The 24,484-nt window shown below is 37.2% G+C and overlaps 1 protein-coding gene across 2 annotated transcripts in view; it reads right to left on the bottom strand.

The window, feature by feature from the left end:
* Positions 1-24,426, bottom strand: part of CENPP (centromere protein P) — a 218,102-nt gene extending 193,676 nt beyond the window's left edge. For both annotated transcript variants that reach the window (XM_007182385.2, XM_057547773.1), the window contains exons 1-2: positions 24,064-24,426; positions 2,280-2,461 (exon numbers count right to left, since the gene is read on the bottom strand). In XM_007182385.2, the coding sequence (XP_007182447.2) occupies positions 2,280-2,461; positions 24,064-24,170 (289 nt within the window). In that variant the 5' untranslated portion in view covers positions 24,171-24,426. The remainder of the gene's footprint in view (positions 1-2,279; positions 2,462-24,063) is intronic.
* Positions 24,427-24,484: the final 58 nt, after the last annotated feature.

Genomic DNA, 24,484 nt, shown 5'->3' with positions numbered 1-24,484 from the left:
TATTTTTCATTTTTTCAACATTATCTGGTTCTAGTTAGACAATAAATTAAATCCATGTATTTACCTCAGTTAACTCTCAAAACTTTACTAAAATGACAGCAAAAGTATTTTTTTAGGTATAACATGAATACACTCAAATGCATAAAATGCCCTATTCTTAAGTATACAGCATGATATATATATATATATATATATATATATATATATATATATATATATATATTTACAAGTGTTTCCCATGTAACCACCACTAAGATCAAGATACAGAAAGTTTAAAGTACCCCATAACGTTCCCTCATGCCCTTTCCAGGCTATACACTATGTCCCCAGCAAGAGATAACCATTATTCTGACTTTATTACCATCTACTTTTGCTAATGAAGGTATTTTTAAATGGGCACAATTCTCTTTTTTTTATTTTTATTTTTTTATTTTTTTAAAGAAATAGGTAGAGCTTCTTTTTTTTTTAATTTTATTTATTTTTGGCTGCGTTGGGTCTTCGTTGCTGCGCATGGGTTTTCTCCAGTTGTGGTGAGTGGGGGCTACTCTTCGTTGCAGTGCGAGGGCTTCTCATTGTGGTGGCTTCTCTTGTTGCAGATCATGGGCTCTAGGCATGCAGGCTCCAGTAGTTGCAGCACGCAGGCTCAGTAGTCGCGGCACGTGAGCGCTAGAACGCGCGGGCTTCAGTAGTTGTGGCACATGGGCTCAGTAGTTGAGGCATGCGGGCTCTAGGCGAGTGGGCTTCAGTAGTTGTGGCACGCGGGCTCAGTAGCTGTGGCTCGCAGGCTCTAGAGCACAGGCTCAGTAGTTGTGGCACATGGACTTAGCTGCTCCGCGGCATGTGGGATCTTCCGGGACCAGGGCTCGAACCCGTGTCCCATGCATTGGCAAGCAGATTCTTAACCACTGTGCCACCAGGGAAGTCCCCACGATTCTCTTTTTTTTTTAAACTGAAGTATAGTTGCTGTACAATACATATACATTACACGTGGACAATATAGTGATTCACAATTTTTAAAGGTTATACTCCATTTACAGTTATTATAAAATATTGGCTATATTCCCCATGTTGTATAATATATCCTCGTAGCTTGTTTTATATCTAATGGTCTGTACCTCTTAATCTACCCCTATGTTGCCCCTTCCCCCAGAAGGGCACAATTTTACAAGGATAAAGAGAAAAAGATGAGAGTAACCTAATTTTAGAAGCTGAAAATCAGATGGATAAGCTAGATATTACACAAAAAAGTGGAACTAACCTGGCAGATGCAGGAAAATTAAAACCTAAGCCAGCAATGGGGAAAGCTCAGAATCAAGCCCATTCAGAGGCATTCTGAATGGGCACCACCAAGTACCTCTACAGATGGGGTAAACCTGGGGCACAAAATAGAAAGACTGAGACTTTTGTACAGTAAAATCTCACTCTCCATATTCTCTGTATTCCATCTATTCCTTTCAAGTACTTGAAGTGTCTAAATTTCATTTCTACATGTAATTCAAAGTTTCACTGAGGTGAGCTGCCCACCACCTTCTGAGGGTCACTCTTCCTCTCCCTGGTCATAAGGGTTATTTTGGTGGAAAAATCAGGAAGCATTTCCTAAAGTGATTCCTTCTTCTAAACCAAGTTCCCAACATCCAATCGCACAGCTGAATTAGCTTCCCCTTACTTGTTAGTGCATCACAGATCCTTGGTAATAAAACGTAAGTCATTGGGACCAGAAACCCTCCTCTGCCAAATGGTCCAGCTCTTGAAATATTTATCTTGGCCACAAGGCCATGTTCATTACCAGCAGAGCACCACAGATGACACTGCTCTCATGTCAGTAGTGAACAACAGCTAAGATTTACAAATTAATGCTGCTACTGTTCTTAAAATTGCTTATGGCTGTTACTTGACTATTAAGTTACTTAATGACAGACTGTGTCGTCTTTAATATCTACCTCAGGCAGCTTTTAAGAGTATTACACACACTGTGATATTGAATAGACACTTGACAAAACAAGTTTACCACAACCACACATTCAAATCGTTATCTTGCAGAATTTTAATTCAATGGTAAGACAACCAATTTCCTATGTATAATAAGGTAAACTTCAATACCACTTCTAGATTAAAATTAATGCTTACTCTGGAAATTCCCTGGATGCATAGTGGTTAAGACTCAGCACTTTCACTGCCGTGGGCCCAGGTTCAATCTCTGGTCAGGAAACTAAGATTCCACAAGCCACACAGCGCAGCCAAAAAAAAGAAAAAGAAAAAAGAAAAAAACTAATGCTTACTCTTTTCTGTCATCTCAGTGCTCGTTAGGTCCTCTGTCTTCTTGGAGTAATGTCTTATACTGATGCCAGTAAGCGTACTTAGAAACTGAAGTTCTGATTCTAAATGTCCAAGATGACTTCTCAGATCTTTTGACAATTCCCATCCTTCAGAATCTGCTTGGTATATTTCTCGAAATGATTTTCTAAAAAGCAAATGCCACAAATAATTACTTCAATTAAGAAACCACTAACAAGAGTTTCAAGTAATATCTATAAATTTCTTCAAACCATTCCCATTTTATCCTTCTTACTCTCTTCCCATTAAAACTAGTAATATTTTTCTTAAAACCAATGTGGCTACTAACACTGCAATCATTAATCTCAATATAAAATAAACCTAACCAAGTTATAATACCATTTTTCTACATATTAGAAACAGCTATAAAATAAATTATAACAGGAGTACTTTGTAAAATTAAAATGTCTGTTTAGGCTGGAATATTTAAAGTGTTCCAACCTCAATGTCTGATATCCCAAGACACCTCAAACTATTTTAAAAGATATGATGAACCTAAAAACAAAATAAATCAGCTACCTTCAACTTCTAAAACAAGTGAAGTATCACAGAGCATTTTATACTAAGAAAGAGATTCTTGCGAAATTGAAGAGAATAGAGGCAAAAATTCCAAACGAATAACGAATAGCATAATCTCTAAACAACACTGTGATCAGATATTCTGCACTGAAAACATATAGCTCTGTTTTCCTTGAAAAAAGTAAAATTTCAGCAAATAATCACAATAAATGATATTTTATTTTTTGTAATCCTTTCTTGCCATCATGCTATCAGCCACATTCTACACTGCTGACTCCCACTATCTTAAACATGCTTTCCTTTCCTTCTGGGGCATGATTATCCTGATTCTCATTTTACATCTTGGGTCTTCCACTGTCCCTGCCTTTTGTCTCTGGTGTTAGAAGAAAACCCTAACACTCTTGCCTCTGCTCTTCTGAATATGCATTCTCTCATTCCAGAAGAATATTTGATGATTAATCTTAGCTCTTTTATGCCAGTAACTCCTAAAACACACCTTTAATCATCTCTCTTCTTCCTGCAAGGTAGATTTAACTTGATAAAGCATCAAATGTTTTCTTCTTCAAATTAGTTTTTCCTTCAAATTTCCCTACTCTTGTTAATGATAAAATCTGTCCCCTGATACAGCAGGTTCCATTTCTTGAGGGTCACCCTTGCTCTATTACTCCTCTCACATCTGGATCTAAGGTCATCTTTTCTGCTCCCCCACATAGCTATCCCTCCTTTTCTATTTCTAATTCCACTACATTAGCCTATGTTCTTATGACCATATACCATGTCTATAAAGAATAACCTAACTATATCTTCACACTGGTAATTCAAAACTTGTATAAAGCCTGTAGAAACTTTTTAAACTTTGTTTTAATGCTAATTTAAAATATCACTATAAGTATATTCTATGTCATCTGAGAGACTACAACATGCTCTTTTGTATTTGTGTTTTGAAAATTAAATAGATAAAGCTAATGAAAAAAAGAACAGAGGTAATCTTCATATAAATGAGTTCCTTCCAAGTGAATACTAAACAATGACACAGCAAACTACGGATAAAAATTTCAAGGTATTTCCAACAGAGCAAACTGATAAGAGAACTAAGTAATCACATTAAAGGATAGATATGCAGAATTCAAGAAAGAACTTGTGGCTGAGAAAGGGAAAAATGGGGAGTTATTGTTTACTGCGTACAAAGTTTCTCTGTGGGACAATGAAATTATTTTAGAGATGGATAATGATGTGATGGTTGCACAACAATGTGAACTAAACTATATACTCTAAAAGGGTTAAAATGGTAAGTTTTATGTTATGTATATATTACCACAAAATAAAAAGATAACCTGCATATTCTCATTCATAGCAGTAATTTACTTTGAGCAAAACATCATTGGTCCATTACAATTAATGATGCTATTTTGAATGAATTGGGGATATGGGTTTTATGGTTTTATAGTTTTACTTATTATTTGCAAATTTGTCTTAGTAGCATATATTTTTTTGCCCAAAATTAGATGTTCACAAGAAGATTTTTTTCTTTTAAAGCAAATCTACACAAGACTTGAGTTTAAAATTCAATGATCTAGGATTCTATGAAGATGGCAGAGTAGGAAGCACCAGGAACCTATCTCCCCAACTAGGAAGCAATTGCAGTGGCAGAATCTGTCTGATATAACTTTTTTGGAACTCTGGAGACTGCTGAAGGCTTGCAACTTCATGGAGAAGGCTTAAACGTACATTACAGTAAATCGTGGGCAATTTCAGCTCTTAGCACAGTAGTAGCTACCCATGCCCCCTCCAACAACATGGCAGGCAGCTGTGCACATGTTCTTGAAGCCACCTGCACACAGCTTAGGGGAGCAAGAGTGGGCAAAAAGGACTCTGTCCCCCAAATATTGAGTATCTGTGCTCCAGTTGCTGATTGCGGCTGCTGATCACAGAGATGCAGACAAAGAGGAGGGTAGTCACTGCTGCAAGCCCCTACCCTCTGGCTGAGGTAGCATTAAGGATATTTAAAGAGCTGTTGCTTTTTGTTTCCCACCGTCATTTTTGCCTTTTCCTTTTCAGGAGTCAGACATTAAAGACTAGGACATGAAAAATCAAACTAAATATGTGGGGAAAGTTAGAAAATGACTGCACATACCCAAGTAAAAGCTCAGAAAAGACATAATTAGACATTAAGTTTACACTTCAGGCTGATCCTCAGCACACAGACAGCCTACAACAACAACAACAACAAAACAACCTAAAACAATAACAAAAAAGTGTAAACACTGGGGAAAGGGGGGAGAATCTGATTTCCAGAGTTACCACATTATTAAATTAAAATGTCCAGTGTTCAACAAAATATCAAAAGGCATACAAAAAACAGAAAAGCATGGCCCATTCAAAGAAAAAAAAATATTCAAAAGAATCTGTCCCTGAAAAAGACTTAATGGCAGATATATCAGACAAAGACTTTAAAACAGAAGTCTTAAAGATGCTCAAAGAAATAAAGGAAGATGTGGAGAAAGTTAAGAAGACGATGTGTGAACAAAATGGAAACATCAGTATAAAGAAAGAAAACCAAAAAGAAATTCTGGACCTGAAAAGTACAATAACTAAAATGAAAAATTCACCAGAGGAATGCAAAGGCAGATTTGAGCAGACAGAATAACGAATCAGTGAACTTGAAGATAAGACATTGGAAACGGAGACTGAGGAACAGAAAGAAAAAACACTGAAGAAAAGCAAACAGAGCCTAAGGGACCAGTGGGACACAACCACAAGGACCAGCGTATGCATTGTGGGAGTACCAGTAGGAAAAGCAAGAGGAAAAGGGGAAGAGAGACTATTTGAAGAAATAATGGTAAAGGGCTTCCCTGGGGGGGTGCAGTGGTTAAGAATTCACCTGCCAATGCAGGGGACACAGGTTTGAGCCCTGGTCCGGGAGGATCCTACATGCTGCGGAGCAACTAAGCCCACACGCCACAACTACTGAGCCTGCACTCTAGAGCCTACGAGCCACAAATACTGAGCCCGCATGCCACAACTACTGAAGCCCGCGCACCTAGAGCCCATGCTCCGCAACAAGAGAAGCCACTGCAATAAGAAGCCCGCGCACTGCAACGAAGAGTAGCTCCCGCTCGCCACAACTAGAGAAAGCCTGCATGTAGCACCAAAGACTCAATGCAGCCAAAAATTAAAAAAAAAAAAAGAAAGAAAGAATGGTAAAAAGTGTCCCAAACTTGATGAGAGACATGAATGCTAACATTCAAGAAGCTCAACTAACTCTAAACAAGATGAACTCAAAGAGGGTCATAATGAGACATAATCAAATTTTCAAAAACCAAGGGTAAAGAGAGATTTTGAAAGCAGCAAGAGAAAAGCAAATCATCACATTCAATGGATCCTCAATAATATAAGAGCAGATTTCTCATCAGAAGTTTTGGAGGCCAGAAAACAGCGGGCCAATATATTCAAAGTGCTAAAAGAAGAAAACCATCAACCAACAATCCTTCTGGCAAAATTTTCTTTCAAAAGTGAGGAAGTGGGACTTCCCTGGTGGTCCAATGGCTAAGACTCCGAGCTCCCAATGCAGGGGGCCTGGGTTTGATTCCTGGTCAGGGAACTAGATCCCACGCGGTGCAAATAAGAGTTCACATGCTGCAACTAAAGATCCTGTGTTCCGCAACTAAGACCTAGTGCAGCCAAATAAATAAATATTAAAAAAAAAGTGAGGAAGAAATCAACACATTTTCAAATAAACAAAAGCTGAGGAAGTTTGTTACCACTAGACATGACCTCCAAGAAATGCTCAAGGCAGTCCTGTAAAGTAAAATAAAAGTACACTAGACAGTAACATGAAGCCATGTGGAGAAATAAAGATCTCAATAAAATTAGTATATGGGCCTATAAAATCTACTAGTATTGTAACAATGGCTTGTAACTGAACTTCTTTTCCTACATGATTTAACATTTTAAAAAATTAGTCTAAAGGTACTATGAGTATAACTTTCATCTGTAACTCCAAATCACGTTTTCTACAAAATTTAAGAGATGAATGCATTTAACAGAATTATTAGTTTATGTTCAGGGGTCACAAAAGTATAAGGATGTAATTCTGTGACATAAAAAAACAAAAACAATGGGGATGGAGCTGTAAACAGGCAGAATTTTTGTATGTTATTGAAATGTGGGTATAAATTCAAATTAAGAGTGTTGTAACTTTAGCATATTATTTATAATCCCTCTGATAACCACAAAGAAAATAGCTAAAGAATATATATCAAAGCAAATGAGAAAGAAATTTAAGCACTTCTCAAAAGACAGAAATGCAGGAAATGAGGGACAAAAGAGCTTAAGGGCACACACAAAAAAACAAAGAGCAAAATGACAGAAATAAATCTCTCCTTATAAGTACTTATTTAAATGTAAAGAGGTTAAATCCTCCAAACAAAAGACTGAGTTTGGAAGAACTGATAAAACCACAGGCTTCAACCATATGCTGTCTATAAGAGAATCACTTTAGATAAAAAGACTAAAAGTGAAAGGATGGAAAAAGATACTCCATGCAAAAAGGAACCGAAAGAGAGCAGGACTGGGGATACTAATACCAAACAAAATAGACTTTAAGTCAAAAGAGGTTATAAGAGACAAAGAAAAAAAAATATATATATATATATATATTAATGAAAGGTTCAATACAGCAAGACATAAAAATTATAAACATTTACAAACCTAATGACAGATATCAAAATACAGTTTTCCTTCAGTATCTATCTGTAGGGTACTGGTTCCTTGACTCACCACAAATACCAAAATCCATGTATGCAGAACCTGTGGATATGAAACCTGCAGATACAGAGCTGACTATATTTCAAAGCAAAAACTGAGACAGTTGAAGGGAGAAATAGTTCTACATTAAACGTTCAAAGGGGCTACATAAGAGGATCATGAATTCACCTCCTCCCATAGTCACACCAAATCTACACCTACATATGAAACAATTTTCTCTGAAAGAAACCCAAAAACTAGCTGAGCAACTCCTACACATCAGGCAAATGAGAAAAAGCCTACGTTGAAATGGATAGTAGAGGCTGAGACACAATCCACATAAAAGCCACCTGTTGCACGGCAACCCACAATCAAGAGGGACTAACAACTCTGACCTGCTCCCTGAGGAGTGAAAGGTGTGAACACCACAGCTGGCACCCCAAATTTTAAGACCAGCACCTGAGAGGCAAGCCCCTAAAATATCTGGCTTTGAAAGCCAACAAGCCTTGTGCCCATGAGACTTACAAGGCTATAGGGCAGGGGTCTCCAAACTTTTTGGCACCAGGGACCAGTTTCATGGAAGACAATTTTTTCACAGACTGGGGTGGGGGGTGGGGGGTGGTTTCCGGAGGATTCAAGCACATTACATTTATTGTGCACTTTATTTCTATTATTATTACATTGTAATATATAATGAAATAATTATACAACTCACCATAATGCTCACAGGAGGCAGAGCTCAGGAGGTAATGTGAGCTGGGGAGCAACTGTAAATACAGATGAAGCTTCACTCACTCAGCCACCACTCACCTCCTGCTGTGCAGCCCGGTTCCTAACAGGCCACAGACCGGCAGTGGTCCGTGGCCCAGGGGTTGGGGACCCCCACTATAGGGAACCGAGAAACAGTTCTTAAAGGGCTCATGCATGCAGACTCACCTACCCCCGAACCCAGCACAGAGGCAGCCAACAAAAAAGCAACCAGTGTTTCTGTTTAAGAGGCCTACTTCCTTACCTTAAAGCTTTGGCCTGAAGGCTTCTAATTTAACATCATACAAGAGCCTATTTAAATACCTTCAAAGAAAGAGGCCAGAGCATCACCTTTGTACTCTCTCTGTCTTATTCCATATCACCAGTATCTCCTGGAAAGGAGTTTGTGCACCCTCTGGAACCCTGATTTTTGTGGCTGCTGCCCAGTTGGACACCTCTTATTCACTGGGCTCTGGCAGTCAACAGAACTTACAGCAGAACTTATTGTGGGTCCCGTAGCACTGTAACAAAAGGAGAAATAGTTCTTAAATGACTAATGGCCCCAGGGCACAGTGGAGATACAGCAGACTAAAATGCACTCTTAATCTTACTGTGAAAGAGACAAATAAGCTTATCTTCAGAACTGGAGCCTGAGTGGCAGGCTTATCATTAAACACACATTCAGGGCCCAATTACAATCCTCTGCAGAGACTGAGGAGGCCAGAGGATGCTACCCTTCATGCTTTCCATCTGACCAGGCCCCAAGTCATCAGTGTCTCCAAGACAGGGGCTTGTGCACCCCAACTGTTGTGAATGCTGTCCAGAGGACACATCCCTTTATAGCCTGGCTCTGGTGGCCAGAGGGCTTACGTTCATGAGTTCGAAAGAAAAGTAACAAACGAAGAAACACTTCCTACCTGGCTATTACCAGGGCTCAGGGCAGAGGGAGCAGTCTTCCCTGAAAAAGGTATATTTGCGTACTTTAAAAGCTCCTCCCTGAGCTTCTTCTTGCCAATCAGCCTGAATCTACCTGCTGACTGAGAACCTCCCCTTTGCAACACTGACAAGTCTTGAGGTACCCTCAACTACTGGGAGCAGCTAAGAATAAATAGGTTGCTTGGACAACACCAAGGTATGAGAGAAAACCAAGACAGAGTTGAACAATAAAGTTCATCTACTACACGAGGTCACTCTTCCAAGACTGCAAGAAAGGGCTGTTTTATCTAATACATAGAAACCAACACAGAGAGTCAAGAAAATGAAGAAACACAGGAATATGTTCCAAATGAAAGGACAAGATAAAGCCTCAAGAAAAGACCTTAATCAAATGGAGGTAAGTGATTTACCTTATAAGCAGTTCAAAATAATGATCATAAAGATGCTCACAGAGCTCAGGAGAACAATGGATAAACAAAATGAGAATTTCAACAAAGAGAAACTATAAGAAAATACCAAGTAGGGGTCATAGACCTGAAGACTACAATAACTGAACTGAAAAATTCAATAGAGAGGTTCAACATCAGACTAGATGAAGCAGTAAAAAGGATCAGTGAACTTGAAATTATGGCAATATAAGTTATCCAAATCAGAGCAGCAAAAAGGAAAAAGAATGAAAAAAAAAGCGAAAATAGCTTAAAAGACTTATGGGGCAACAACAAATGGACCAGCTTTCAAATTATAGGGGTCCTTGAAGGAGAGGAGAGAAAGAGGCAGAAAACTTATTTGAAGAAATAATTGCAGGAAACTTTCCTAACCTGGGGAAAGAAACAGACATCAGATCTAGGAAGCATAGAGAGTACCAAATAAGAGGAACCTAAAGAGACCCACATCAGACACATTAAAATTAAAATATCAAAAGTTAAAGACAAGGAGAGATTCTTAAAAGCAGCAAGGGAAAAACAACTTGTTATGTACCAGGGAACCCCAAAAGACTATTAGAGTTTTCAGCAGAAACTCTGCAGGCCAGAAGGAAGTGTTATGATATATCCAAAGGCTGACAGATGAAAACTGCCAACCAATAATACCCTACTGGCAGAGTGGTCCTTCAGAATTAAAGCAGAGATAGTTTTCCAGACAACCAAAAGCTAAAGGAGTTCATCATCACCAGATAGGCCTTACAAGAAATGTTAAAAGAACTTCTCTGAAACAGAAGGTCAATAAGTAGAAGCAGGAAACAAGAAAGTATAGTTCTCACTGGTAAAGGTAAATATATAGAAGAATTCAGAATAATCTAATGGTGCAATGGTGGTAGGTTAATCACCTAAAAGCTAATATGAAGGTTGAAAAACAAAAGTAGTAAAAATAACGATAAATACAACAATTTGTTATGGTATACACAATATAACAAGACCTAAATTGTGACATCAAAAACATAAAACATTGGGGGAGGGAGTAAAAATGCAGAGATTTAGAATGTGTTAGAACTTAAGTTATTGTCAGCTTAAAACAGACAGTTATAAACATGTTTTATGTAACCCTCATTGTACCCACAGAGCAAAAAGCTACAGTAGACACAAAAAGATAAAAAGGAATCTAAGCATACCACTATAGAAAATCACCGAATCACAAAAGGAGAGAGCTAGAGATGAAGAAAGGAGCAATGGAATTAAAAAACTTCCAGAAAATAAAATGGCAATAAGCACACACCTATCATAAATTACTTTAAATGCAAATGGACTAAATTCTTCAATCAAAAAGCACAGAGTGGCTAACTAGATTTAAAAACCAACAAAAGACCCATCATGCTGCTTACAAGATACTCACTTCAGATGTAAGGACATACACGCTGAAAGTGAAGGGATGGAAAAAGATATTCCATCCAAATGGAAACTAAAAGAAAGCTAAAGTAGCATATTTATATCAGAAAAAAAAAGGCTTTAAGACAAAGTTGTAATAAGAGACAAAGGTGGTTGTTATATAATGATAAAGGAGTTAATCCAACAAGAGGACACACTGGTAAATATTTATGCACCCAATATAGGAGCACCTAAATATATAAAACAGTATTAACAGACCTTAAAGAAAGAAATAGACAGCAATACAATAGTAGGGGATTTTAGCACACCACTTACATCAACATGTAGATCATCCAGAGAGAAAATCAACAAAGAAACATTGGTCTTAAATGACACATTTAGACCCTAAGAACTTAACAGACATATACAGAATATTCCATTCAGAAGAAAGACTACACATTCTTCCCAAGCACACAAGGAACATTCTCCAGGATAGGTCATATGTCAAGCCACAAAACAAGTCTTAATAAATTTAAGAAGACTGAAATTATATCAAGCATCTTTTCCAACCACAATGATATTATACTAGAAATCAATTACAAGAAAACTAGAAAATTCACAAATATATGGAGATTAAACAACATCCTACTAAACATGACTGAATGAGTCAAAAGAAAAATCAAAAGAGAAGTAAAAAAATACCATGAGACAAATGAAAACAGAAATAAACACACCAAACTATGGGCTGTAGCAAAAGTCATTCTCAGAGGGAAGTTCATAGCAATAAAAAGCAGTAACAAAAAATCTCAAATAAAAAACAAATGAAGCCCAAAGTTAGTAGAGGGAAATATCAAAGACCAGAGAAGGAAAAGAATGAAGTACAGCCTAAAAAGGTGATAGAAAAGATCAAGGAAACCAAGAGCTGGTTAGTCAAAAAGTAAACAAAATAGACAAAACTTCAGCTAGAATAATCCAAAAAAAAAAAAAGAGAGAGAGAGAGAGAGAAGATACAAATAAAATCAAAATGAAAGAAGAGACATTACAACAGACACCACAGAAATACAAAGGAAACCACTCACGTCATAAGAAAGTATGAAAAATTATATGCCAACAAACTGGACAATCCAAAAAAAACAGAAAAACTTCTAGAAACATAGAACAAGACTGAATCATGAAGAAACAGAAAAACTGAACAATTAATAATAAAGAAATTGAATTAGTGTTTAAAATCATACCTACAAACAAAAGTCCAGGACCAGATGGCTTCACTACTGAATTCTACCGAATATTTAAAGAAGCAAACCAATCCTTCTCTAACTCTTCCAAAAAACAGGAGAGGGAAAACTTACACAATCATTTTATGAGGCCTTTACCCTGAAACCAAACTCAGACATGAACACTACAAGGAAAGAAAATTACAAGGCCAATATCCCTGATGAACATAAACGTAAATCCTCAACAAACCATTAGCAAAGCTAATTCAGCAATACGTTAAGCAACATACACCAGGAACAACTGGGATTTAGTCCAGGAATGCAAGAATGGTTCAAATCTGCAAATCAGTGTGATACACCCCATTAACAGAATGAAGGATAAAAACCATGTGATCATCTCAATAGATGCAGAAAAGTGTCTGACAAAATTCAACATCCATTTATGATCAAAACTCTCAACAAAGTGGGTACAGAGGAAATGTACCTCAAAATAATAAAGGCCACATGACAAGTCCACAGCTAACATCATACTGAACAGTGAAAAGCTGAAAGTTTTTCCTCTGAGTTCAGGAACAAGACAAAGGATGCTCACTTTCACCACACTTATTCAACATAGTAATGGAAGTCCTAGCCAGAACAGTTAGACAAGAAAAAGAAATAAAAGGCATTCAAATCAGAAAGGAAGAAGCAACACTGTAACTATTTGCAGGTGACATGATATTATTTAGAGAAAACCCCAAAGACTCTACCATAAAACTGTTAAAACTAGGAAACAAACTAGTGAAGTTGCAGGATACAAAACCAATACAAAAATCTGTTGTGTTTCTATACACTAATAACAAACTATCAGAAAAAGAAAATAAGAAACCAACCCCATTTATAACTGCATCAAAAGGAATAAAATACCTAGGAATAAATTTAACAAAGGAGGTAAAAGACCTATACACTGAAAATTATACGACACTGAAAAAAGAAACTGACAAAATACTAATATTTGAAAAGATATTCCATGCTCATGGATAAGAAGAATATTCTTTAAATGTCCATACTACCCAATGCAATCACCAGATTCAATACAATTTCTAACAAAATTCCAATAGCATTTTTCACAGAAGTAGAAAAAAATCCTACTGTTTGTATGGAACCACAAAAGACCTGGAATAGCTAAAGAATTCTTGAGAAAGAACAATCCTGGAGGCATCATAAGTCTTGATTTCAAACTAGATTACAAAGCTATAGTAACGAAAGCAATACAGTATTGGCATAAAAACAGACACATAGATCAACAGAAGAGAAAAAAGAGCCCAGAAATAAACCCATTCATATATGGTCAATTAATTAATGACAAAGAAGCCAAGAATACACAATGGGGAAAGGACAGTTTCTTCAATAAATGGGTTGGGAAAACTGGACAGCCAGAAGCAAAAGGATAAGGAACCACTATCTTACACAATACACAAAAGTTAACTTAAAATGGATTAAAGACCTGAAACTATAAAAATCCTAGAAGAAAACATAAGCAGTGAGCTCCCTGACATTGGTCCTGTCAATGATTTTTTTGGATTTGCCACCAAAAATATAGGCCAGAAAAGCAAAAATAAACAAGTGGAACTACATCAAATTAAAAAGCTTCTAGACAGCAAAGGAAACTATCAACAAAGTGAAAAGGCAACATATGGAATGTAAGAAAATATGTGCAACTCATTTATCCCCTAAGGGGTCAATATCCAAAATGTATAAGGAACTCATACAATTGAATAGCAAAAATCCACATACAATCAAAAATGAGCAAAGGATTTCAATAGACATTTTTCCAAAGAAGACATACAGAAGGCCATGAGGTACATGAAAAGGTGCTCAGCATCATTAATCACCAGGGAAATGCAAATCAAAACCATAAGAAGATATAACCTCACACTTCTTAGAATGGTTATTATCAAAAATGCAAGAAATAACAGGTGTTGGTGAGGATGTGGAGAAATAAGAATACTTGTGCACTGTTGGTGGCAATTTAAATTGGTACAGCCACTACTGAAAACAGTATGGAGGCTCCTCAGAAAGTGAAAAATAGAACTACCAGGGAAATTGACAGTAACACAATAATAGTAGGGGACTTTAACACCCCACTTTCACCAATGGACAGGTCACCCAAAATGAAAATAAATAAGGAAACACAAGCCTTAAATGACACATTAAACAAGAGGGACTTCATTGATATTTATAGGACATTCCATTCAAAAATAACAGAATACACTTTCTTCTCAAGTGCTCATGGAACATTCTCCAGGATAGATCATATCTTGGGTCAAAAATCAAGCCTTGGTAAATTTAAGAAAATTGCAATCATATGAAGTATCTTTTCTGACCACAACGCTATGAGACTAGATATCAATTACAAGAAAAAAACTGTAAAAAATACAAACACATGGAGTCTAAACAATACACTACTAAAAAACCAAGAGATCACTGAAGAAATAAAAGAGGAAATCAAAAAATACCTAGAAACAAATGACAATGAAAACACGATGACTCAAAACCTATGGGTTGCAGCAAAAGCAGTTCTAAGAGGGAAGTTTACAGAAATACAATCCTACCTCAAGAAACAAGAAAAATATCAAATAAACAACCTAAACTTACACCTAAAGCAATTAGAGAAAGAAGAACAAAAAAACCCCAAAGTTAGCAGAAGGAAAGAAATCATAAAGATCATATCAGAAATAAATGAAAAAGAAATGAAAGAAACGATAGCAAAGATCAATAAAACTAAAAGCTGTTTCCTTGAGAAGATAAACAAAATTGATAAACCATTAGCCAGACTCATCAAGAAAAAAAGGGAGAAGACTCAAATCAATAAATTAGAAATGAAAAAGGAGAAGTAACAACTGATACTGCAGAAATACAAAGGATCATGAGGGATTACTACAAGCAACTATATGCCAATAAAATGGACAACCTGGAAGAAATGGACAAATTCTTAGAAAAGCACAACCTTCCAAGATTGAACCAGGAAGAAACAGAAAACATAAAAGGACCAATCACAAGCACTGAAATTGAAACTTTGATTTAAAAATCTTCCAACAAACAAAAGCCCAGGACCAGATGGGTTCACAGGTGAATTCTATCAAACATTTAGAGAAGAGCTAACACCTATCCTTCTCAAACTCTTCCAAAATATAGCAGAGGGAGGAACACTCCCAAACTCATTCTACAAGGCTACCATCACCCTGACACCAAAATCAGACAAAGATGTCACAAAAAAAGAAAATTACAGGCCAATATCTCTGATGAACATAGATGCAAAAATCCGCAACAAAATACTAGCAAACAGAATCCAACAGCATATTAAAAGGATCATACACCATGATCAACTGGGGTTTATCCCAGGAATGCAAGGATTCTTCAGTATATGCAAATCGATCAATGTGATACACCATATTAACAAACTGAAGGATAAAAACCATATGATAGTCTTAATAGATGCAGAAAAAGCTTTTGACAAAATTCACCACCCATTTATGATAAAAACTCTCCAGAAAATAGGCATAGAGGGAACCTACCTCAACATAATAAAGGCCATATACAACAATAACACAGCCAACATCATTCTCCATGGTGAAAAACTGAAACCATTTAAACTAAGATCAAGAACAAGACAAGGTTGCCCACTCTCACCACTATTATTCAACAGCATTTTGGAAGTTTTAGCCACAGCAATCAGAGAAGAAAAAGAAATAAAAGGAATCCAATTCGGAAAAGAAGAAATAAAACTGTCACTGTTTGCAAATGACATGACACTATACATAGAGAATTCTAAAGATGTTAACAGAAAACTACTAGAGCTAATCAATGAATTTGGCAGAGTAGCAGGATACAAAATTAATGCACAGAAATCTCTTGCATTCCTATAAACTAATGATGAAAAATCTGAAAGAGAAATTAAGGAAACACTCCCATTTACCAGTGTAACAAAAAGAATAAAATACCTAGAAATAAACCTACCTAAGGAGACAAAAGACCTGTATGCAGAAAACTAAAAGACACTGATGAAAGTAATTAAAGATGATACAAACAGATGGAGAGGTATACCACGTTCTTGGATTGGGAGAATCAACATTGTGAAAATGATTATACTATCCAAAGCAATCTACAGATTCAGTGCAATCCCTGTCAAACTACCAATGGCATTTTTCACAGAACTAGAACAAACAATTTCACAATTTGTATGAAACACAAAAGACCCCGAATAGCCAAAACAATTTTGAAAAAGGAAAACGGAGCTGGAGGAATCAGGCTCCCTGACTTCAGGCTATACTACAAAGCTACAGTAATTAAGACAGTATGGTACTGGCACAAAAACAGAAATATAGATCAATAGAACAGGATAGAAAGCCCAGAGATAAACCCACCCACATATGGTCACCTTATCTTTGATAAAGGAGGCAAGAGTATACAATGGAGAAAAGACACCCTCTTCAATAAGTGGGGCTGGGAAAACTGGACAGCTACATGTAAAAGAATGAAATTAGAACACTTCCTAACACCATACACAAAAATAAACTCAAAATGGATTAAAGACCTAAATGTAAGGCCAGACACTATCAAACTCCTAGAGGAAAACATAGGCAGAACATGCTATGACATAAATCACAGCAAGATCCTTTTTGACCCACCTCCTAGAGGAATGGAAATAAAAACAAAAATAAACAAATGGGACCTAATGAAACTTCAAAGCTTTTGCACAGCAAAGGAAACCATTAAAAAGATGAAAAGACAACCCTCAGAATGAGAGAAAATATTTGCAAACGAAGCAACTGACAAAGGATTAATCTCCAAAATATAGAAGCAGTTCATGCAGCTCAATATTAAAAAAACAAACAACCCAATGTAAAAATGGGCAGAAGACCTGAATAGACATTTCTCCAAATAATATATACAGATTGCCAACAAACACATGAAAAGATGCTCAACATCACTAATCATTAGAGAAATGCAACTCAAAACTACAATGAGGTATCACCTCACACCGGTAAGAATGGCCATCATCAAAAAATCTAGAAACAATAAATGCTGGAGAGGATGTGGAGAAAAGGGAACCCTCTTGCACTGTTGGTGGGAATATAAATTGGTACAGCCACTATGGAGAACAGTACGGAGGTTCCTTAAAAAACTAAAAATAGAACTACCATATGACCCAGCAATCCCGCTACTGGGCATATACCCTGAGAAAACCATAATTCAAAAAGAGTCATGTTCCACAATGTTCATTGCAGCACTATTTACAATAGCCAGGACATGGAAGCAACCTAAGTGTCCATCGACAAATGAATGGATAAAGAAGATGTGGCACATATATACAATGGAATATTACTCAGCCATAAAAAGAAACAAAATTGTTATTTGTCGTGAGGTGGGTGGACCTAGAGTCTGTCATACAAAGTGAAGTAAGTCAGAAACAGAAAAACAAATACCATATGCTAACACATATATATGGAATCTAAAATAAAAAATGGTTCTGATGAACCTAGGGGCAGGACAGGAATAAAGACACAGACGTAGAGAATGGACTTGAGGATACGGGGAGGGAGAAGGGTAAGCTGGGACGAAGTGAGAGAGTGGCATGGACATATATACACTACCAAATGTAAAACAGCTAGTGGGAAGCAGCTGCATAGCACAGGGAGATCAGCTGGCTGCTTTGCAACCACCTAGAGGTGTGGGATAAGGAGGGTGGTAGGGAGATGCAAGAGGGAGGGGACATGGGGATATACATATGCATATAGCTGATTCACTTTGTTATACAGCAGAAACTAACAAAACACTGTAAAACAATTATACTTCAATAAAGATGTTTAAAAAAATTACAACAAAAAAAAGAATAGAACTACCATATGATCAGCAATTGTACTGCCATGTATTTATCCGAAGGAATCAAAAACACTAACTCGAAAAGATATATGCACCCCAATGTCCACTGCAGCATTATTTATGATAGCCAAGACATGGAAACAAACAAAGCGTCCATGGATCGTTAAATGGATAAAGAAAATGTGGCCTGTATATACATGGAATATTACTCAGCCATAAAATGAATGAAATCTTGCCATTTGCAACAACGTGGATGGACCTTGAGGGCATTATGCTAAGTGAAGTCAGACAGAGAAGGACAAATACTATATGATCTCACTTATATGTGGAATCTAAGAAACACCAAAAAGAACAAGTTCATAGATATAGAGAATAGACTGGTGGTTGTCAGGGGCAAGGGGGTGAGGGGGCGGTAAGGGAAATGGGTGAGGGTGGGGTGGTCAAAAGGTACAAACTTCCATTTATGAAATAAATAAGTCATGGGGATCTAATGTACAGCATGGTGACTATAGTTAATAATACTGTATTGCATATTTGAAAGTTGCTAAGAGAGTAAATCTTCAAAGTTCTCATCACAAACAATTTTTGTAACTATGAATGGTGATGAATCTTAAGAATTTCTTGTGACCATTTTTTTTATATATACAAATGTGAAATCATTATGTTGTACACCTGAAAGTAAAGTAATGTTATATGTCAATTACAGCTCAGTAGAAAACAAAATAACAGTTGGAGACTTCAATCCCCCACTTACAATGATGTATAGAAGGACCAGACAGATTAATAAGTGACAGAAAATTTAAACACCACAGTACACCAATTAGGTCTAACAGACATATATAGAACACCCTACACGACAAGAGAATACAAATTATTTTCAAATGCAGGTGGGACATTTTCCAGGATAGATCATATACTGGGCAAATAATTGAGTCTCAATGGATTTTAAAAGACAGGTATTCTACAAAGTATTTTCTCCAACCACAACGAGCTGAAGTTAGAAATCAGTAACAGAAGGAAAACTGAAAAATTCACAAAATTGTGAAATTAAGCAACACACTTTTAAATAACCAACAATAAAGAAGAAATCCCAAGGGAAATGAAAATATATTTTCATTCGTCTTTAAGGCCAATGAAAATGAAAACACAACATATCAAAACTTAGGAGACATAGCAAACATAGCACTAAGGACATTTTATAGCTATAAACACTTAAATTAAAAAAACAAGAAAGATGTCTAATGAACAACCTAATGGTAAAACTTAAGAAACTAGAAAAAGAAGAATGAATTAAACCCAAAGCTAGCAGAAGGAAGGAAATGATAAAGATTAGAACAGAGATCAGTGAAATAAACATTAAGAAATAGAGAAAAATCAATGAAACTAAAAATTAGCTCTTTGAAATAAAATCTGAAAAGAATTTTCACTTTTACAAAAAGAAGGTGAAAAGTGAAAATAGCGTTTGGGGTTTGTTTTGCAGCGAAACATCACAGAGGCAACATGCACCCTGAGCAGTGAGAGTGGCACCACCAAGCTCCTACCCCAGAAACTACACTCAGCATCTCAGCATCAAAACTGCCATAGCTTTGAACTGTGTCTGTGAGCATTTGTGCTGTATCTTGATTTATTTTGTGCATCCGTTAGCAAAATGTGTCCTGAGGTAACTGCTTCTTTGCTTTACACCATTTTGACTTACAAAAGGTTTCATTGGAATGCTTTATTTTCAGATAGTGGGGGGGAAACTGTATTTGAAAATTTCATAATAAAAACCACTCAAAAAAACTAGGAACAGAAAGAAACTATCTCACCATAATAAAAACCATATATGGACAACCCACTGCAAACATCATACTCCATGGTGAAAGACTGAAAGCTTTTCCTGTAAGATTAGGAACAAGGTAAAGATGCAGCTTTCAACACTTCAATTCAACATAGTACTGAAAATTCTAGGTAGAGCAGTTAGGCAAGAAGAAGAAATAAAAGGCATCTAAATTGGAAAGCAAGAAGTAAAATTATCTGTTTGCAGACGGTATGATCTTAAATGTAAGAAATCCTAAAGATTCTACAAAAAAACTGTTAGAACTAATAAATGTATTCAGCAAAGTAACAGGATAACAAGTCATCACATAAAAATTAGATGAATTTCTATACAACAATGAACAATCTGAAAAGGAAATTACAAAAACAATTCCATTTACAATACCATCAAAAAAGAATATAATACACAGCAATAAACTTAATCAAGAAGGTAAAAGACTTCTACAATGAAAACTACAAAGCATCACTGAAAGAAATTAAAGAAGATATAAATAAATGGAAACACATCTCATGTTCATGGATTAGGAGGTAATGTTATTAAAATGTCAATATTACCTAAAGCAATCTACAGGTTCAATGCAATCCCTATCAAGATCCCAATGAGGTTTTTTATTTTAAAAATAGAAAATGCCATCCCTAAGATTCATAAGGAACCTCAAGGGATTCCCAATAGCAAAACAATTTTGAAAAAGAACAAAACTGAAGGATTCATATTGCCTGATTTCAAAACTTATCTCAAAGATACAGTAATCAAAACTGTAGTACTGGCATAAAAACAGACATACAGATCAACGTAATAGAATACTTAGAGAAGCCAGAAATAAACTTTCACATATATGGTCAAATGATTTTTGACTAGCATGCCAATACCATTCAAATTGTGCTGGGAAAATTGGATATCCACATGCAAAACAATGAAATTGGACCATTACCTAACATATACAAAAACTAACTCGAATTGGATCAAAGGTGTAAACATAAGACCTAAAACAATAAAACTCTAGGAAGAAAACGTAAGACAAAGCTTCACGATATTGGATTTGGCAATGATTTCATGGATATATTCAATACCAAAGGCACAGGTAACAAAAGAAAAAATAGACAAATTGGACTTCATGAAAAAAATTTTTAAATGTACATCAAAAAACACTATCAACAGAGTAAAAAGGCAACTCACAGAATGGGAGAAAATATTTGTTAATTGCATATCTGATAAAGGATCAATATCCAAAATATATAGAGAAACTCCTAAAACTCCACAACAAAAACCCAAACAACCTGATTCAAAAATGGGCAAAGGATTTAAATAAACATTTCTCCAAAGAAGATATACAAATGGCCAATAAGTACATGAAAAGATATTCAACATCACCTATCATTAGGTAAATGCAAGACAAAACTACAGTGAGGTACCACCTCATACCCATTAGGATGGCTACTATCAAAAAAGAGATAACAACAAGTGTTGATGTAGATGTGGAGAATCTGGAAAACTTGTGGACTGTTAGTGGGAACGTAAAATGGTAGAACCACTGTGGGAACCAGTGTGGTGGTTCCTCAGAAAATTTAAAATAGAATTAACATATGATCCAGCAACTCCACTTCTTGGTATATATCCAAAGAATTGAAAGCAGGGTCACAAAGAGATATTTGTTCACCCATGTTCATACCAGTATTATTCACAATAGCTAAAACATGGAAGCAAATGAAGTATTTATTGACAGATGAATGGATAAGTAAAATGTGGTATATACATAAAAGAAAATATTACTCAGCCTGAAAAAGAAAGGAAATTCTGCTATATGCTACAATATGGATGAAACTTAAGGATATTATGCTGAGAGAAATAAGCCAGTCACAAAAAGATAAATATGTATGATTCCATTTATATGAAGCAATAGAGAAGTCAAATTCGATGGAGACAGAAAATAGAACGGTGGCTGTCAGGGGCTAAGGGGAGTTGGGAAATGAGAAGTTATTATTTAACAGGTATGGAGTTTTAGTTTTACAAGATGCAAAGAGTTATGGAAAGGGATGGAGGTAATAGTTGCATAATATTATGAACATTATACTACTGATATGAACACTGAAAAATGGTTAAGATGATACATTTATATGTATTTTACTGGAACTGAAAAAAAAAAAAAAAAAGCTTGGTACACAGGTCCTAAACTTCCTTCTCCATCATAGTGAAAAGAAACTTTATATTAAATCCAAACACCTTGGACTCTTCCGACTTTCTCAACTTGATCATTGAGGAGACTCAGATTACATGGATAGTCTACATACTATCCTGAGCTAAAAATGACACACTGTGGCCAGTAAAGAAATCATCTTTCATCATGGTGCTTCCTCAGACTTTCTGAAGTGCATAAAATCATCAACGGTCTAGTTAAAAAGTAGATTCCGACTCAGTAGGTCAGGGTTGGGCTGAAATCTGTATTTCTGTTCAACCCAAGTGATGCTAAAGCTTCCAATCTGTGGAGCACCCCTGGAGTAGCAAGCATTCTGATACATTTACACCCTCACTTGCGGAGGAACATATTTGTTCCCTGTTCACCTACTTCTCTCTCCTCTTCTCTCTTACTAGTTACAGCTTCCTCTACCTTCATGATCCCTTCCAACATGCATGCAAACATTTTCTTTAGAACTCCTCCTTCCCAATTTCAACCAACTCTTGTCCAGTTAGTTCAGGAAAATCTTATTCTCTCTGCATCTATGTCAAATTAGAATTGACTAAAAAATGAAGACAGTTTCTGCTTTTCAAGCAGCTTGCAAGCTTGAGACAATAGGTACATAATTAACTGTCATGGACCCCCTTCTCTCCTTCTCCAGTTAAGCAAAGTGCCTGGGCTTTGAAGTTTGATTTTTGGATTCCAATCCAGCTCTAACACTTACCTTCTCTGAGACTTCAGGAAAGCAACTTAATTTCTCTGAGCCTCAGTTTCCTAACTCTAAAACGGGGTTAACAACAGCACCTAACTCAGAGGATTGTCGTAGGTATTAAAAAGAGATGATGTACGTAAAGACGTTTGCATCTCTCAGTCTAGCACTTAGTAAGTAATAGACAGACCATGGCTATTGGTAGTAACAAAGACGTTATGATGCCACCGCTCTATGGTAGACGGCACTCTTCAGGTATTTCTACCTATTAGTGCATATGGCTCTGTTCGCCTTTAAACAGGGAGTTCCCCCACTTCCTTTACAGGGATGCTTCCCCTCCTGCAGTATATGACAATCACCTTCGCAGCTTTTGCCAAATTCTCCTATAGACTACATTGCCTAGTCTTCTTTATATCAACTTACTCTTTTACCTAAATTATTTCTCAAAGGAAATTTCGTATCACTACCGTAAGCGAAAAATCAGTATCACTTACCACAGTTAGGTGACTCATAAAAACAAATACCATGAAACCAGAGTTTTTAAATTCCAACTAGATACTGCTGCCCACTAAAGGCAAGATTGCTAAGGAGATAAGCAAGACTTTCACCTTGATAGTTACTAGCAAGAGAACACCTTAAAATGAAATGAAATGAAACACCTTAAATGAAAACACCTTCCCCATGAGTGTGATTAAATCAGTTAATAGGGCTTCCCTGGTGGCACAGTGGTTGAGAGTCTGCCTGCTAGTGCAGGGGACACGGGTTCGAGCCTTGGTCTGGGAGGATCCCACATGCCGCGGAGCAGCTAAGCCCGTGAGCCACAACTACTGAGCTTGCGCGTCTGGAGCCTGTGCTCCGCAACAAGAGAGGCCACGAGAGTGAGCGGCCCGCGCACCGCGATGAAGAGTGGCCCCCGCTTGCCGCAACTAGAGAAAGCCCTCGCACAGAAACGAAGACCCAGCGCAGCCATAAATAAATAAATAAATAAAATAAATAAATCTTTAAAAAAAAAATCAGTTAATATATGGTAATACGTTTACAACGGGGTTCACGCGTGTACTCATTACTCTCAGCCCTGTTGGAACAGACAGATAACGAGTTCCCGCCCACGTCTGGTGCTCGGGAAAAGTCTGTGGGGAGGTCCGGGGCGCCTGGAGTAGAGATCTTCACCCTTCCGACTAGGCCTGAGGAAGGCCACGTACCGAACTCGGAAGGTGTCTTCCCCGGGCGCCGGCGGCTCCACGCACGCCCGCCTCAAAGCGGTGATCTCGGCTTCCAAAGCGCGGGCCTCAGCCCGCTGAGAATCCATAGGGCCGCGCTAACGGGAAGCTGCCTGACAGAGGCGCGCCACGTCCTGTTCTTCAAGCCTCGCGCGCTGCTGGCGTGGACCATCCCGGAACTCGGCGGGGGAGGCAGGGGAATGACGCGCGATTCCCGCGCTTATAACCCGCGCTCGCAAGCATCCCAGCCTCGTTGCCATCCCTGCTTACTTTTCCACAGCTGTCCCCCAGCAGTCCCTACGCTTCAGGAGAGTTGACTCCCTCGAACCCAAAGCCCGAGGGCATACCTACCCACCCCGACTTGGTGGCGCCTTGGAGCAACCAGGACGAGCAAGTCACAGAA

The sequence above is a fragment of the Balaenoptera acutorostrata genome, chromosome 6 (assembly GCF_949987535.1).
Source record: "Balaenoptera acutorostrata chromosome 6, mBalAcu1.1, whole genome shotgun sequence".
Classification (NCBI taxonomy): Eukaryota; Metazoa; Chordata; class Mammalia; order Artiodactyla; family Balaenopteridae; genus Balaenoptera; species Balaenoptera acutorostrata.
Note: the sequence above shows the minus strand (reverse complement) of the source record. Positions and strands in the feature narration are given on the sequence as shown.